This window comes from Brachyistius frenatus, unplaced genomic scaffold (assembly GCF_029030835.1).
Source record: "Brachyistius frenatus isolate BFR_SWC_R1_liver_20210118 unplaced genomic scaffold, ASM2903083v1 Contig_1, whole genome shotgun sequence".
NCBI lineage: Eukaryota > Metazoa > Chordata > Actinopteri > Embiotocidae > Brachyistius > Brachyistius frenatus.
Window position 1 is genome coordinate 9,515,139 of NW_027210600.1, and position 17,362 is coordinate 9,532,500.

A 17,362-nucleotide genomic window follows, 5' to 3' on the forward strand; every position below is an offset into this window, starting at 1 on the left:
AGACATTACTGCCCTTTTGAACATGACTCTTAGGTGTGTCATGGTGCTAACTACGTCCTCCAGAGGCCCTGTGGAGAAGCCACTCTCTCCTGCTGAGCCCTGCTTTGCCTTCATTCCTTCCTTTTCTTTTAATTTGTCTTTTTCAGTCTCTCTCCATCTTCACCTGTCTTTAATTCCTGCCTCTCTCTCTCTCTCTCTCTCTCTCTCTCTCTCTCTCTCTCTCTCTCTCTCTCTCTCTCGCCCCTTTCTCCATAGTGTCAGATAGATTATTCCGCCAGTGAGCACACTGCAGCCCTGTTTTATTTATAGCACAAGGCTCTCCTAGGTCTGCATAATACATACAGTCTACATCTACACACACACACACACATCTGTGCACACAGTATTTCCCTACACACACATCCAAGAGGGAGACACACACACACACACACACACACACACACACACACACACACACACACACACACACACACACACACACACACAGACGATGACTGTCAGTTTTTCATAAATACATATGAACATGCATGCAAACATATATACACACATGCAGCCTACAACACGCACACCCATCCCCTGAAACTCAACTTGATGGAGTTTAGTATTTCAGTAGGGACGGTTCATTCTTATTCGTCTGCACATGGTGCCACGTGCAGTAATCATAGTGTCACACTGGTGTTGAAGAAACAGTCATCTGAGTACACCTAGTTATACGATGCCCACGAGCTGCCGTTTCCCCAGGTTGTGTCTGGCCGAGTGGGAGATCTACGTGCCTGATATACTAACAACCATCTCAGAGCGTGAAATGCAGTACCACCTGTCAAAATCTGATGGATGGTGACCTTTGACCTTAACCCTAACCCTAGATGGTCTCTAACCATCTTCCAGACGAAAGGTGTCAAGGATCTGAAAGTTGGTGTGTGTTATTGTCCTTAGGTCCCTTCTGCCGGTACAATTTGGCGTCTCTGGCGCCTTCATTCGGCACAGCTGCCACAGACCCCCATTCAAAGGAAAACCGTCGTGGGTGTGGTTGTGTATGAGTGTGTGTGTTTAAATGTGTGTGTTGGTAAATTAATGCGATTAGCATTACCATTAGCCCAGCGGATTTTATGTTCATACAAAATCAATTCTTATCTAAACATACTTAACACATAAACACAAACTTAAAGCACAGAACTACACACTATCACACGGACATACTCGCTGGACTCTGCACGCACACATGGATGATTGGCACAGTGAAACAGCGTGACTCTGCAGCAACAACTCAACGACAACAAGCACGTGCGTTACAAGCGTGTCCACAACAAGGGCTCTGATTGGCTGATTCTTTCCATCCATATTATGACTAATGAAGTCTTTCAATACAGCGTGAACATCTGACGGAAAATCCGACAGCTACATTTACAGGATATGTACTTCTAATTAAGGATGCTTGATATATCAGCGGCCGATATCGTATTGGCCGATAAGCAAGGAAATGTAATTATTGTTATTGTTTCGATAATGTAATTTCAGCTGATAATTGCATGCGATAATGTAGCGCAGGGCGCCACTTGAAACCCGGCTGCTAGGGCTGATTTTTGTCTTTCGGTTTTTCCCTCCTCTTCTGCTGTATGTGTCACTGATTGTTTGCTGGAGAGCAGAGCTGAGCTCAACACACACACACGCACACACACGCACGCACACACACACGCACGCACACACACACACACACGACACCTTAGTCAAGTAAAACATGACAATAGTCATCATCAACAAGTCCAACAAAATCCGCCAGTAAGTGAGACAGTATGAGCAGTTACTAATAACAACAAGAAACATTTAAATTTGCAGAAATGTCCTTGGCTGCTCCCATAGTATGTAGACGTAAAAGTATTTTACATGCTTTCTGTAGCCGCTACCTATATGCCCGTCAATAAGATGATCAAGTCTGTGTATTTTAAGTCTATATATTTAAAAAAAAAAAAAAAAAAAAAGGGTTTTGGCAAACAAGTTTACAACAGATTACTGTTTTTCTAATTCTGAATGCTCATTCACCGCTGATATTTCATTATGGGAAAAAAAACGGGTAAATCTAAGCAAACACATTTATTTTCCTCTTTTTCCTCTCTTCTTGCATCCTTATGACTAATATTATCAGTTATTGAATACGTATCGGACAAAACAAACGAATATTGAAATTAGCTGAAATTCCAATCATTAACATTATTATCAAAAGTCACTTTTGCTAGAGTATAGTGCAGCAGCAGTATGACCGGCAATTAAAGATGTAACACTTGCAAGTTGCCACTCTCATAAAAAAAACAAAACTGCTGGGTGCACTTGGACTTGCCAAGCGACAGCTAGAACAATGTCTCATTAAATCAACATAAACAAATCCCTCCAAGTTAAAGCTAAGGTCACAGCAAGAAGTCCAGACATTGTCAGTTTCCTGTGCACGATGTAATACCTCAAACGTGGGCAGACCTGCATCACAGGCTGTGCAAGTCACCACCAACTTCATCAAAGCGTCCTGCGGAACTGGCATGACCTTCTACAAGGACTCCAGGTTTACATTCACCGTTGTTTCTGTGTGTCTTTTACTGATGTGCTATGCTTTTTTTTATATTTATATATATATATATAGTTATACAGTGAACGCAAAATTTTCCATCGAAACACTGTTTTTGTTGCTTTTTATTCATGTACAGTCGGTATAATTATACCAGTGTCGCACCACCTTGCTCTATACAGCTTCTGTTTCTCTGTCACTCCCATTTTCTGTCTCACTCTGTAACTCACACACACACACACACACACACACACACACACACACACACACACACACACACACACACACACACACACACACACACACACACACACACACACACACACACACACACACACACACACACACACACATCCCTGGAGGCTGTAGCGTTGGCCTAGTTGTGCGTCTCTGTTTAACTCAGCACTCTCTTCTGCTTCTGCCTGCATCTCTGTCATCACAGCACAGAGAAAGAGGAGGTGAGTGAACTGTGAGGAAGGAAGGCAAAAGGAACATAGTGGTAAGAAAATTGGATGGGAGATAGAACAACAACAACAAAAGAGAGCGAGTGGGGTAAAAATTATGAGAAATGGTAGCATTGTTGAAACGGCTCGACGATTAAAAGCAAAGAAACACTGAAAGAAATGTAATGAAAGCATGATGAGACAGTAAATATGTTACGTAGACAACAGTACAACAAGAAAGCAAAACTTTAAGGAGGGAGAAACTGGGGCGGGCATTCAAATATAATCTACAAAAACAAATGAAAGACCGAAAGCTGTAACAAGAGGAGTCTGTTGTGTCCTATAATGTGAGAGTTCTCGGTAGCACGCTGTTACACATTTATAGCTCACTCTAGTTCAAGGTCACCACAATAAAATGACGTTGTTTTTTTTAAGGCAGTTGTGCACCACTAATTCTGTTAATTCCTTACATATATTACTACACGACCAATGCCATACTACTATATTATTTTTGACAAATAATGAATGAATTCATGTAATTCCTGTCTTTTAAAGATACATTGAAGGTGAAAATATTTGTCCCCTTCGTGATGATAATACAAAGTGCTTATGAGAGAAGACACTACTGTGTGACCACTAGATGCACATATGTATCATTAACTGCACATTTAAGACCAAAACTGTGGTCACACAAGTGTTGTGTAATATTATGTTTCCACTTAACAAATACACAACAGCTATCTTTATGTTACTGACAACGTTATGTTACTTGAAGCCTTGAAACAGGCCAGCAGGGAACTAACCTAACAATTCTTTGATTTGTGAATCCAATGGCTTATTTTGAAATCAATTTACACTCGAGCAAATTTGTGTTCTGATCTCACCGTAGTATCACCGATAGCTCTGTGCCTTGCCTTTAATAATATCCTCTCTGTAATCTTATTCTTAGTGCTTATTCTGTGTGTACTGTATTTATGTATTTTATGTTTATGCAGTACTGCTGCGTCTTCTAGCAATAAGGCCAGCAGCACACGGAGATGTTCATATTTTACATATTAAGATTATCGCAATGTACAGATTCAGGTTGCTATCGCCATGGGCAACAGGGTGCTGAAGGTAGATGAGAAGAGAGGAGATAAGTGTGTGTGTGTGTGTGTGGGGGGGGGGGGTGAGTCCAGAGATGGAAATAGAGGCAGAAAGAATAGGGAGGGAGAAGGAGAGGGAGACACGGGCAGAATGAGACGCACTGGATTTGAAAAACGGTGAAAGAGGTAGAAGAGAGGAAGAGAGATGAGGAGAAGGATCACAGGAGGTGGAACAGACAGCTAATGGATTGTCTTTTGTGAGCAGACTCTGGCATGTCAACAGACTCTCATTTGCATGAACAGGCACTGAGCAGCACAGAGTCAATGAGTCAGCCTCTCTCATCCTCACTCTCTCTCACACACACACACACACACACACACACACACACACACACACACACACACACACACACACACACACACACACACACACAATGCTGCAATGCTCTTATCTTGTCCGACTCTGGCTATATTGTGCAGTACTCTTACTTACATCCCACTCTCACAGTAAAACATGTGCACAACCTCAAACCCCCCCTCCCCCAACACAAACAAAAACATACACACACACACACACACACTTCGTAGCCTCGATAAACACAACGTTACAAAAACACACTGTACACATTTGCATGGAAGGCACTCATACCTGCAGATAAAAGAGTCAGCAAGTCTTCAAATGCTGATGTTACACAAAAAAATTACACCTGGAAGGTGAGTTGATTTATATTTGAATCAGAGGTTGACAGAAGTGCAAGTGTTGCTATGCAAGCAATGGAAAAAATAACACTTGGTAACGTTGAAATGCAATTGGGTAAGAGCTGTTGCTGTTTGAGTAAATAAAATGCTGTCATTGTCCCACTACATTTAAACATAATTTGGATCTAAATGAAAAACAGACCCTTTTGATCATCAGATAAATGTCCACTAGATATTGCATCAGACAGTAATGATGCATTTATCTCATTCGGACAGCAGAACTTTGGCCATGCAGCCTTGTGTTCAAACTTATTCAAGCAGAAAAAATGTATGCTACAACACCGTTCATACTGCTTCATCTTTTAAATGTTAACAATGATCTGAAGACCTTCCCAAGAAATGAGTCTCCACTCTCTATGTGGACAAACAACTCGGCCTGAGAGCATCTTAAGTATTCTGAACCAGTATTGTAGCACAACTATTTGGCCGATAGTTGGATTAATGTTGAAATGCCAGAAAGGGAAAACTACATTTATTATTTAGTTATTTTATGGAAAAAAACAAACAACTATGAAGTTATTACTGATACACTATTCATGCTCCTGATTTCTGACCACCGTGACTTAATAAAGAAAAACGTTCAACATCTCGTAATGAGGTGCGTTTTAGCAATTCATGCTTTTTACAGACAGATCAAGGAGAGTAATGTCCACTAGTATAGAGGCCATTTTACATCTGGCACAGAGCTGTGCACACAAGGGACATTTGTGAGGTAGCAGAAAACAATTTTTCTTGTTTCTATTCTATATATTGTTACAGCAATCAGAGACTAAAAATATTTCCGCCATGTTCATTACTTGTGAGGTTTCCTCCTGGTCCGTCTGCCTTTTCTCCTTCTACCCGTGTATTTTAATTCACCGTGCTTTGTAAAACTTATCAATAGTAGACAGAGACAGAGGAAGCAGTGATTTTCAAAGCACTCTCCACCGAACAAATAAACCGTCACGGCTGTGATTTATCTACCTCGGATCAAAGGTGGTGCTAATGTCAAGGCCGTCTTTGTACTCAGACACGCAGGTGTGCACACAAACAAACCTCATTCAGCGACCTCTACAAATGCAACACAGTCGCATTTGTTACACACGACAATATTCCAATATTAGTCCTTGGCCTTCACAAATTTTCCTAGTCCACCGTCTTCTTCGTTGACCAACCTGTCAAAGGTACAAAAACAATACTCATTTTGACTTCAGTCTATAAACAGCCAGGTTGAAAAGGTGTCCAATAAAATCACAGAACCTACAATGTTTGGAGCCGCATCCCATTTTGAGGGAGTTAAGATCCCATTTTAAAAAGGTCAAAGTCCTTCATTGATTTCCACTGCAGCCGCTTGGAAAGATGATTTATCCAAAAGGATCTTATTGTGAGATCCATTGTGATCTGTTGTATTGGTGTCATTTTCTGACATGTGACAAGCTAAATGTCAGAAAAGAGCAGGATTTTGTGTCTGAAAACATGCGCTGTTGTGAATAACTGCTGAAAAATCCGCCGAAGCCAAAACAACAGCTCGTCTGGGCTCCAGTTAACATCAAACACTTTACACATACTGTTCACTGACTCATGCTAACCAGCATTTTGACTCTTTAACCCCAAAGAGTCTGGGAACTTTTGGATAAAATGCAACAACAGCATCACTATTGTGGAGGCAGGTGTTGTGATTCATAGATTCCATCTTATTCATCCTGTTATTTTTAAGAGAAAGAAAATATCAACACCCAAGTAAATCCAGTGCGTCGCGGAGCACGGCCCACACAAATGTCATACGTTCACCTCGCTGAAAAGCGAAGACGTAACCTTGTGTTTTACAGTACGTGCCGAGCACCGGTTGGAGGAGGGCTTTTGACGGAGCACCCTGTGTGTGAACCGCAGCGTTCACACTGGGCGGGGAGACACCGAGAGATGTGATTTGACCTTTTCAGTAGGTCCTTTGAATGTCTTTTGCACGGCCCGTGCCCCTGGGCGAAGAGAGGGAAAAAAAACAAAAAAAAGTCAAACTGAAAATCCCCTACAGGCCACTGAAGGACACGGACACAAACACGGAGTGCACCATCGGGGAGTGTGGCCTCATTACCTTGGCCTGTCGCCTTTTGTCGCTGCCCTTTCTCGTGAAAATGTCAGCCCGTTCCTTTCCTTGCTCCTTCTCTTTTTTCTGCTTCCCTGCCCAGGTGACACAAGATTCACAGGGCAACAATTTGGCAAAACAATATCTGCCCGGGCTGCTTCACAAACCCACTTTCAGGTGTCGAGCAGATGGTGTTTGGAGTTTGGGCGGGGATGTGTCTAACTTACATTTCAGCAGCTCCAGGTTTGACCACAAGAACTGCACACAAAAAGTTCCAGAAAAGACAAGCTGCCGTAAATGAGTCGACCCTGAATTCAAATTAAATTGAAAGACTGAACTTCCTTTCAGCAATTTATGCGTGTCCCCTTTGTTCAGAAATCCCGCTCATCGAGCATTTTTATAAGCAATTATTTCCATTTGTGACACAACATTTTCAAAAGATTTTACTCTCTGAACGTACGAGGGAAAAAAAAAAATGAAAAAGCCGGGGAATGTGTGTGAAGAGAAACGTGAAATCTTCGTCAGGAAAAAAGACCTGGTAAGCAGTTGACAGAATGAGAGTAAATTTATGAGACACTGACAGCGAGAAGATGAAAGCTAGAGAGCGGATGTGCTGTAGTGGTACTCGAGATGTGACTGTGAAGGAGGAGGAGGTGGGGGGGGGGGGGACCTGCTGCTACTCCTGAAGCCATGTGTGTTGTTATTATTATGTGCCCCTGCATAGATATGTAAACCTGCATGGCTCTGTTCAAAGAAATGGTCTAATTTGCAGATACGTATTGCAAACAGTTTGTTTAGAAATGTATTTTAACTGTGTGAGAACGAAAGCTGTCTGTGGGTCTTATTTTCGTGCCAGGGCCAGCGACTAGAGCAAACGGTGTTATGACAAGGAAGGAAAACAAGACATGAGAGGACTTTTAACTGCGCCATCTGCTTCTGGCTGCAGATCTGTGGTGCCATTTATTCGCATTTTGCTGCTCTGTATCATACATGAAAGACTATTAGTGTCCTATTTCGAGAAGCCATCTCCAGTGGCCATGCTGTGATTGTCCTGCCCCACTGGGATCGGCACAGCTGGTGAAAAACTATGAGACAAGTAAATTATCTCACAGAAAGGGACGGTGATTTCCTTCCGTACCCTGTAATTTATCGACCATTTTATCTTCACCCACTATTTGCTCATAGTGTTGCTTTGGCTGCACGAGTAAAAATAACCGGCGTGCTTTGAAACGCAGACAGTCTGTGCGCATAAGACCTGCCACTGATTTTCTCATAGAAATCCTTATGTGGTGCCTCACGAAGAAAAGGCCACTTGTTACATGAGATACCAGTGAAGACGGCAAAAGAAGAGAAGAAACAGAAATGTGAACGCAAAACTCAAAGGGCCTAAAAAAAACAACAACATTGAAAGCAAATACAAGGAACTGTGTGCAACTAATGGCCAAGAGGAGGTTCAAATACAACAGTGCATTACAGTACCCGATGTTAAGAGTCAGTTTTCGTGCTGCTGCAATTTTTCCTCTTGGAAGTACTGATATTAAACAATTTGGAGGAATCTACCTTGTTTACTTTGTTCGTATGTACGCGCATTTGTTTGTTTGTTATCATTTTTACTTTACTCTCGGCTGAGGAAGGTGTAAAGGAGACGCAGGACGCAAGGAAACAATCCCTCAACAGCTTCCCACCACCAAACCAGCATCACTTGTGTTGACAACGTGCGCAAATTGCAGAAGAAGCCCTTTTCCCTGGCATCAGCCATTCGCCTCGAGTGCATTTCCACAGTCAAGATGAACTGGAACCAAACTTGTTCCCAAAAACGATCAGAAATTAACTTTTTTTTTTTTTTTTTTTTTTTGGGTTTGGGGGGCGGGGTGGATCAAAGTGAACACATCTGCTGCTCTCGTGACCTGCGAGCTCGAGACATTCCTGGCTCACCCGCCTGCACACAAACACACGGACCCACCCAGCAGCGCACCGCGGCCGGACCGGTTCATCTCCTCTCGGTCAGTTCTGTTTAGCGTCAGAGTGTTTGGTGCTGTCACCGACAGCCCGCGGAGACCGTCCGATCCATAAAGAACTGGATATAGCACACAACCCCCATTGATTAATTGTTTCTGGTAAATTGGAACCAATTCAAATCCTCACTCCTCCAATGCAGAAACATCACCGGTGTCACGCCGGTGCCGTGGAATGACATTCAGTGAACACGCAGTGCCACCAACGCGCTCATGTTTCACGCTCAATTTTTTTTTTTCTTTTTGAAGATGGTACACATCAATTTCAATATTTGTAAAAAATAAATAAATAAATAAAAAAACACTGCTAGCCACTCATCAACACTAGGAGGTCCAGCAAAAAAATATATATATATATATTTAGCTCCAATGAGATCAGACCCTGAACCTGACTGGGGACACAGTGAGTGAGTCAGTATCCAAAGAGGACAGTTGAGACAAACCATCGACTGAATCAAGTTGTGACCTTCTTGCACTGAAATATTTCAAACGAAACATTGAAGACTCTGATACGATAACAGAACAGAACATAGATGACAATTTCTACATCTTTTCAAAGTACAAAAAGTCCCGTGTTTGATCTGTCTGACCAGCACCGCAATCGCTCGTCAGGGATAAAAGAAAAAAGAAATAGCAGAGACATTTTTCAGCCATGCTCGTCTTAATAATGGGACATGGTATTTCAATAGTATAACTCTTTAATGTGTTTTAATAATTTCTGAATGGCTTGGGGAGGATCTTGATGTGAATGCTTAAGCTATATCTGTCTGTGGCGACAAACACGATACTTGTTTAAGATAAATTCATTACGGAGTTTGAACTTAAAAAAAAGGATACCATTACTGCATGGAACAGTATATACAAAAAAAAACACACAAAAAAGTATTAGTTATGCAACAGTGTCATGTGTTACGTGTGATAGCTTCACCTTCTCCTTGGTGCCAGCCTGCGTGGTGTCGGGCCTGGTACGGATTGTAAATGGGGATGCAAGCCTCAGCAGGATGCCCTGGAACGAGGGCTCCATCTTGGGCGAGACAATCTCGAAACAGTCCCTGAACGAGAGGCTCCGGTGAAGCTCAATGCGAGCCTGTCTCCTCAGTCCTTCTCCAAGCTGCAGTAGCTCCATGCGAGGCCCCAGGACGAGGTGAAACGGAAAGGCACGGCAGAACGTGGCCAGGCCGATGCGTAGATCTATGGGGTTGGTGGAGAGCGAGAGGGGGGGCCGTTTAGTGCTCCCCGAGGCAGCGTTTAAGAGGGTCGGAGGGCATGTCTCGTGGATTTGGAAGGAGAGGCAAACTGTGGGGACTGAGGTCGGAAAAGGAGAGGGAGAGGATGGGGACGAGGTCGGCGAGGCCGTGGGGGATGCAGTCGGTGTCGCCGTTGTGGAGTCACAGTCTGTGTATTCTGTATCTTCATTGGGCAGCAAAGGAGTCAGAGGTGGCACCTCTTCCACCTCGACCTCTGAATGAAAGATCCGCCTGGCAACCGCTCTGATCAACCCTGGCATGACTAATCCAACAACAGAGGCCGGGTTGAAACAATGAAGAAGCAGCAACTTCCCTCTTCCATCTCTTTCTCCTTGATCTCCAACTTTGTCATATTTTCTTCTCCCTTTCTTCTCCTCGTGGGGATCCTTGCACTGGAAGGAGGGGCTCTCGGATGAGGCTCGGCGCCCCGTGGAGGTGCGAATGTGTTCCAAAATGGCGTCAAAACCATTGAAGAAATCCTGGAGGTTGCCGCCCACAGCCCGAAGCACTCGCTCATTTTCTTCAAAGCAGAGGCCAAAGAACTCCTCTCCAAAGTGCTCTTTCAACTCGCAGAATGGCACTCCTGGAAGAGAGGGAATGCAAAACACAATGTCAGTGATGCAATATTACACTGCATTTTATATGAAACTGCGTTACTTCTGCTCCATGACATGTTGAGGGCCAGATTTAAAATCAGCAAAAACAATTTTAGGCATATGAACCACATAAAATCAGTGTTCAGAGTAATCAAACATCAAAGCCTTGGTAACATAATGAATATTGATAAGAAAAAATAATCATGTCACATGCCTATACTGACAGGATTAAAGGATTATAGAACATATTTAATTGGCATTCAATATAAATAAAACCTGACACCAGAAAAACATGCAAAAACATTTGGGACGTATAAATAATGACATGAAACGGAACAAGTGAACAGACTGACAGAAAGTGATTCTCACTTTAAAAAAGCAATTTTTACTTTTTACATTAATAGTCATATATATATTTAGACATCTAATAGAAACAATATGATATTTGTACAAACACGTACGATGGACGGGTGTACTCTTGTGGCTTACAGAGCACAGATTGTGGTGACTGATTACATTACAGAGTCCTGATAAACCTCAGTATTTCTCTAGGTGGTCACATCTTCTGTGCAAAGACATATTTTATACAAGGCTCTTGCTCAAAACCAAGCTCACCTCAGTCTGCCAAACAATTGGGATGAAGAAGAGGCTAATCAAGGTGAAGTTTTAAAGGGGCAATGTGTCGGATTTAGTGGCATCTAATGCTGAGTTGGCAGATTGGCACCAACTGAGTACCCTTCGCCTCTTCCTCACTTTCCCTGGACCTCTCCGTGCGGATGTATTCCAGTCATTTCCAATAGGAGGAAATCTTTGGGCAGATCCCTAGCAAGTTGCAGGGACTATAAATCCCATCTAGCCGGGGAACACCTCGGGATGCGCCAGGAAGAGCTGGATGACGTACGTATCTGTAGCCAGGTATGTCAGGTTCTACTTGCTGCTGCCACCATGACTGGCACCGGAAAAAGCAGTCGAAAATGGATGGATGAATGGATGAACTGCACCTAGTGAGCTTTGCTTTACTCAGGAAGAAGGGTTGTTCCAGATGCTGATTGTTTAACAAGCTGTTGCCTTTCTAAAGCAGGCACGGTAATTACATATACAGCTTCAATCACCATCACAACAGTCTATAAACCGATTTTGCGACACCCCCCTGTATTACTGTCAAAGACTTACAGGTAGGAACAAAAGTACAGTCAGGACAGACTATAAGAACTTCATGCCTGGAGACTCCATTCTTCACCAAAAGGCACATCAAAATTGGATAGACTTGTAAAGTTCTGTAAGCCTGATTTATGGAGTGATTCTCATCTATAAACTGGACTTGTTTGATCAGATCAGATCAGCAGTGAATCTAGAGCCAGAAGGGCAATATGTAAACGACATGACAAGATAAACACTACCCGAGCAGTCAATCACGGAAGTGGGTCTGTCCTGTCGTGGGAATGTTTTGCTGCTGGAGGTAAATTTGTGATCAGCTTCATGGATTCTTTGCATTTTGAAGAAGTATGTGATGCTCTCAGAGCAAAAAAAAAAAAAAAAAAGGAAGTTTGTTGGTAATCGTTGGACTTTTGAGCAAGATGGTGATCCTGAGTTTACAACCAAGTCGAAGCTTGGTTCAGGAACCGAATGTCTGCGAGGGACCATCTCAGTCCCGGGATTTGAATCCTTCTGAAAATTGGTGGGATTTAAACGAAAGCAGTGGCAGCACAGAAAGCAAAGACTATTAATGAAATGGAAGCTTTTACTCATGAGGCCGAAAATATAAAAATGGTGACGTCTAAAGAAACTAGAACTGTTCGCTGGAGGTCATAAAGGTCAAAGGATGTGACTATAAAATGCAAACTCTGAAGGGGGAATAATTTCGCTATTTGTCCTCGTGCTATTATTAAGCTCAACACTGCAGCAAGTCGGAACAAAGGCGGATTGCTGGAAGGAGGTAGGAGACTGTAGATGGAGGCAGGAAGAGATCTTAGATGTTACAGAGGGAGGACGAAGCTTTACTGAGTGACTCACCAGGACAAGTGTGTGTGTGTGTGTGTGTGTGTGTGTGTGTGTGTGTGTGTGTGTTCTGGAGTGAGTCATGGCTGTGTGTGTGTGTGTGTGTGTGTGTGTGTGTGTGTGTGTGTGTGTGTGTGTGTGTGTGTGTGTGTGTGTGTGTGTGTGTGTGTGTGTGTGTGTGTGTGTGTGTGTGTGTGTGTGTGTGTGTGTCTGTGTGTATTTGTACTGCATGTGTAAATAGTTGTATATCTGTACCTGCGTGCCCACTGCCTTGGCCATCATACTGTATCTCTACTGTATCTTTTTTATTAAAAGTGTCTACAGAGTGTTTTAGACGTCAACTCCCTGGAGATGGCCTGGGGAGTGTGTGCACACTCGTAAACAATACTAATGCTGAAGGCTGCCTTCAGACTTTGCTTTACTTGACACACTCACCCAGTATGGTGGCCATGTACTGTAGGATTTGTAGGACATCTTCCTCTGAACCAGAATTTTCTAGAAATGGGCACTTCTCGTCTCTCCTCTCTCTTCGCCTCTCCTCGCTCCCAACTTCCTGACACCTGTCAAAGACAAAATAAAACAAACACACCTTCAGGATGAGTCATGATCAGTGATGAGAAATTAGAAGCCCTCCAGCAGATAGTAACTCAATTCTTAACAAGGCTGTTATTGTGAAAAGGAACCTGTTGTGGACAATAACACTTGAGGAAAAATAACCAAACTGTTTAAAAGAGCATGGTTGTATTGTTGACTTTATGAAATGAAAGCAATGGAAATATACGTCGAATATTGGATGTGAACTTTCTACCATCTTTTGAAACGGCACCACAACTAAACCGCTGATGCACGTGCGCGTCAGAGAAAGACGGGTAGCGGAGACGGTGGAAGGCTCACAGAGACCGAACAGGTGTGTGCGTCCCAAGACAGCAGGTGGGACAGTGACGGAGACATCGTCTCAGTACGGAGACGGAAGAGGAAGGCGGTCTTACCGGATCTCTTGTTGTCTGTAGAATTGGAGAGTTCGCTGTAGAGCCTCCTGAACGGTCTGCGTCTGCAAGAAGAAGTGAAAATATTAGACAAGCTTCCACGTGGGACCGCATTTATTGCATTTCAATACGACGCATATTCGGTGAATCCCTTTTTCTAATTTGAATAAGCAGGTTTTATGATAAACTGCCAGGCCTCATTACTTTGTGTTTTAATCCACCGACCCGCAAAAATGTAAATGTAAGAGTTTTCTGATCCTTCAGCTTTATTTATGCCTCGGCTTGAAAACACAGATGTACCAATGTTGCCCCTCTGCACAGAAAAGGAAACGTGAACACGAACTGACATATGCACTTATATGTTTGTTTATGAATCTATGATTATTGCTGCTATGGCCTCTGAGAAAATGGCACACATCTAAGCAAACACATAACCCTGCCAGAGTCACCTGACGTGTTATTGCAGCCAAAACACACTCATATTTATTGGACCTTTTTTTTCCACAGAAGGCATTTTGACATGTCACAGTACAGGACAGGCGTAAATAAAATTAATGACAATTGAGAATTCCATTTCTCTGCTTCAGTTTTGGGATCTCGCTAATGTGCATGTCCACCTGTCACAGCTTACTGGGATAATTAAATTGAACAGCGTTATTGTTAATGTTATTAGGAACAGCTTTGCTTTTCCTTTTAAAGGCCAAAATGTCTGACGGGAAAAAAAAAAAAAAAAAACAAGAAAAAAAGTTTTTTTCTGTGAGGCTACAGTCCTTCTTCTGTCATATTAACCAGTTTTGCATTTTGTCAAAAACAGATGTGGATGAAACAATATTGTCACTTTATACTTGGGAGTGTCGTTGTCTTGGGGGGGGGAAAGCACGAGTGAGTCATGTGTGTGTGTGTGAGTGCGTGCGTGTGTGCAGCTGGCGTGTTTCTATGTTACCGGCAGCCTAAGCTTAAGAGGGCGGGTCCAATGTGATTATCTGTGATGCAGCTGAAAAGCAAGGCTGTGGTGACAATACTAGAACACAGTGTGCCAGCTGGAGAGGCCATTCTGGGGCCTCCACCCACTCCGGACACTCTGTGTGTGTGTGTGTGTGTGTGTGTGTGTGTGTGTGTGTGTGTGTGTGTGTGTGTGTGTGTGTGTGTGTGTGTGTGTGTGTGTGTGTGTGTGTGTGTGTGTGTGTGTGTGTGTGTGTGTGTGTGTGTGTGTGTGTGTGTGTTACAGAGAGGGAATGAAATAGATAGAGACTACTTAGATTTAGGGATGGAGCCGCGCCAAAACACGAGACAGTAAGAGATAAGAGAAAGTGTGTGCGTGCAGTCAAAGAACAAGCGAGCACGTCTGTCAGCAGGCGTTTATCAGGGTCAGTGAGGCTCAGATGTTACGTTGTAGCTGTACAATACACATGTTTGGAGCCTCTCCTCTTCATGTTTGTCCAGTTGCTGACACAAAACTTGTCATCACATTTGGCAACAGCCGGACACACATTAACAGCAGCACTTAGTAGCCAGATAAGGCATTTCATATGGGCATAACCCATGGCCTCTTTGGGGGATCATGCTACTGAGAAAATTAACAATCTGCCCCTCTCAATATACCTTGCAAAATATTTGAAATACGTTTCAATTTAATGCCCCTTTACCCTCCTTCAAATTGTACACTAGTAACCATCTAGCACCGTACATCCGGTTGTTAGCCTGTCAGTGGAAGTGAACAAATGGAGGACTTCACGTCTCCCAAAAATCTGAAAGCCGCACCGGCAGCCAGACATACTCGTCTTTTTTCAGACAGCAAGTAACGGACACATGGGTGACAGCCTAGTAGATAATAATAGACAATCACAGCCGAAATCTGAGCTCACCGTTTCGAAGGGAACGACATGGCAACAGTTTTCCGGTTCAAAAAAACATCATACAACTCTTCAACAAAAAGATCTTTCACATTATGTACCTGCGACACGTAAAGGGAGGAAGACTATTATTTCATTTTATTAAACATATTTCACAGCGGAGGATATGTGGGATACAGTATTAAGTTTTGAAGCAGCCGTGTAGTCCTGCTAGTTGAAAATACACCACACTTACGAACCAGCGCCCACCATTCTTTCATATATATGTGTGTGTGTGTGTGTGTGTGTGTGTGTGTGTGTAGAACAGATGTCATGACAGTCTCTTCTCACGCCGTCCTCCATGCAGCTATTCATTTACCACAGAGCATTCATGATGGTGTGCGCACCAAAGACTCCGCGACCGTTATCCGCCACATGAGTAAACATACTGTACACACACATCATCGTTAGCTGGCGTTGTTACATCACTGGCATGTTTACCGCTCACACAACTCGATCCCCATCGTACATTAATCTCACTCAGTCACGCACACACACACACACACACCACACACACACACACACACACACACACACACACACACACACACACACACACACACGCTGCTTGGATGACGGGATGTGCTCAGCGGCTCCTAGCCACATCGTGATAACCTGGATGTTTGATAATTTGTTCAAACACACAACTGAGAGCAGCAGAATCCACTGAAAGTGTGTAACTGAATGACGATTCTTTTTGTGCGATTTTCCATTTCCAAAATTTCCATTTAGCATGACCTGGTGTGGTCCACGGTCACGGAGCAGTGGATGCAGCACAGCTGGAGGACCGCCAGCACTTCAAAAGAAAATAAACACTCACACATCAGATGAGACCCTGCGAGATAGATCTCAGCGTGAGATAATAAATGAGCGATGAGTAATAAAGCAGCCACAAAGAAAACAATTCTGTCATAATCTGCTTGATTTTATCAGGATTTTTAGGCGGTTTCGGAGCTCTGCAGTTTAATGTGACTATGAAGCTCGGCAGTGTTGGCGGTGCAACGCAGCCAGCGTGTTAGACGTGGCAGGAGTGAATATTTGGTGATATCTAGATGTGGTTGAATGCACTTATTGTAAATCACTTTGAACAAAAGTCTTCCAGATGAATGTAACGCAATACAAAAGACATGACCTGTGCTCATTGTTCCCTGTAAAGGTGGAATCATGCTTTGCACAGCTCTGATACTTCTGTTTCTTTTATACTTTTACACACTATTTTAAACTTGATAATACTGTTGTTGTTGTTTTTTTTAATGAGAAGAGTTTATTTCTCGTCACTTGGGGAGAAAAATATGTCTCATTGAAATCAATAGGAATGAAAACAAATTGTGAGCCCTTCAGTAGATCGACGACAACCTTGAGCTTTGTCTACTCCAAAGCCAATCAGCTGTATACATTATACTCTATTGTACTCCTCATTGCATTCAAAACACTGTAGTGTATAACAATGGAAGGTACGATTCAATTTCACTACCATTGTGAGGAAGGATATTTGGCCTAATTGCCGAACATCTTAAAATCCAGTCGACTGCAGTAAATTTCCGTCGCGATAACACACGGGCCGTTCTGGAAATACAAAGGACTCCGCATCACAATCCACCAGTAAAAGTCGGGGATACAGACGTACTGGCTTATACGTGATGCAGGAAGTACTCGAGGACAGTGGTTTCACAGGGGAGAAGGAGAACCGGCGTTACAGCTGAGATGTGAGGCTTCGGCTTGGCA

General features: G+C 43.1%; 1 protein-coding gene across 1 annotated transcript in view; it reads right to left on the reverse strand.

The window, feature by feature from the left end:
* Window positions 1-17,362, reverse strand: part of gucy1a2 (guanylate cyclase 1, soluble, alpha 2) — a 43,340-nt gene that overhangs the window by 20,503 nt on the left and 5,475 nt on the right. Inside the window, exons 2-4 of the mRNA XM_069689085.1 lie at window positions 13,749-13,810; window positions 13,195-13,319; window positions 9,847-10,748 (exon numbers count right to left, since the gene is read on the reverse strand). Coding sequence (XP_069545186.1) covers window positions 9,847-10,748; window positions 13,195-13,319; window positions 13,749-13,810 — 1,089 coding nt within the window. The remainder of the gene's footprint in view (window positions 1-9,846; window positions 10,749-13,194; window positions 13,320-13,748; window positions 13,811-17,362) is intronic.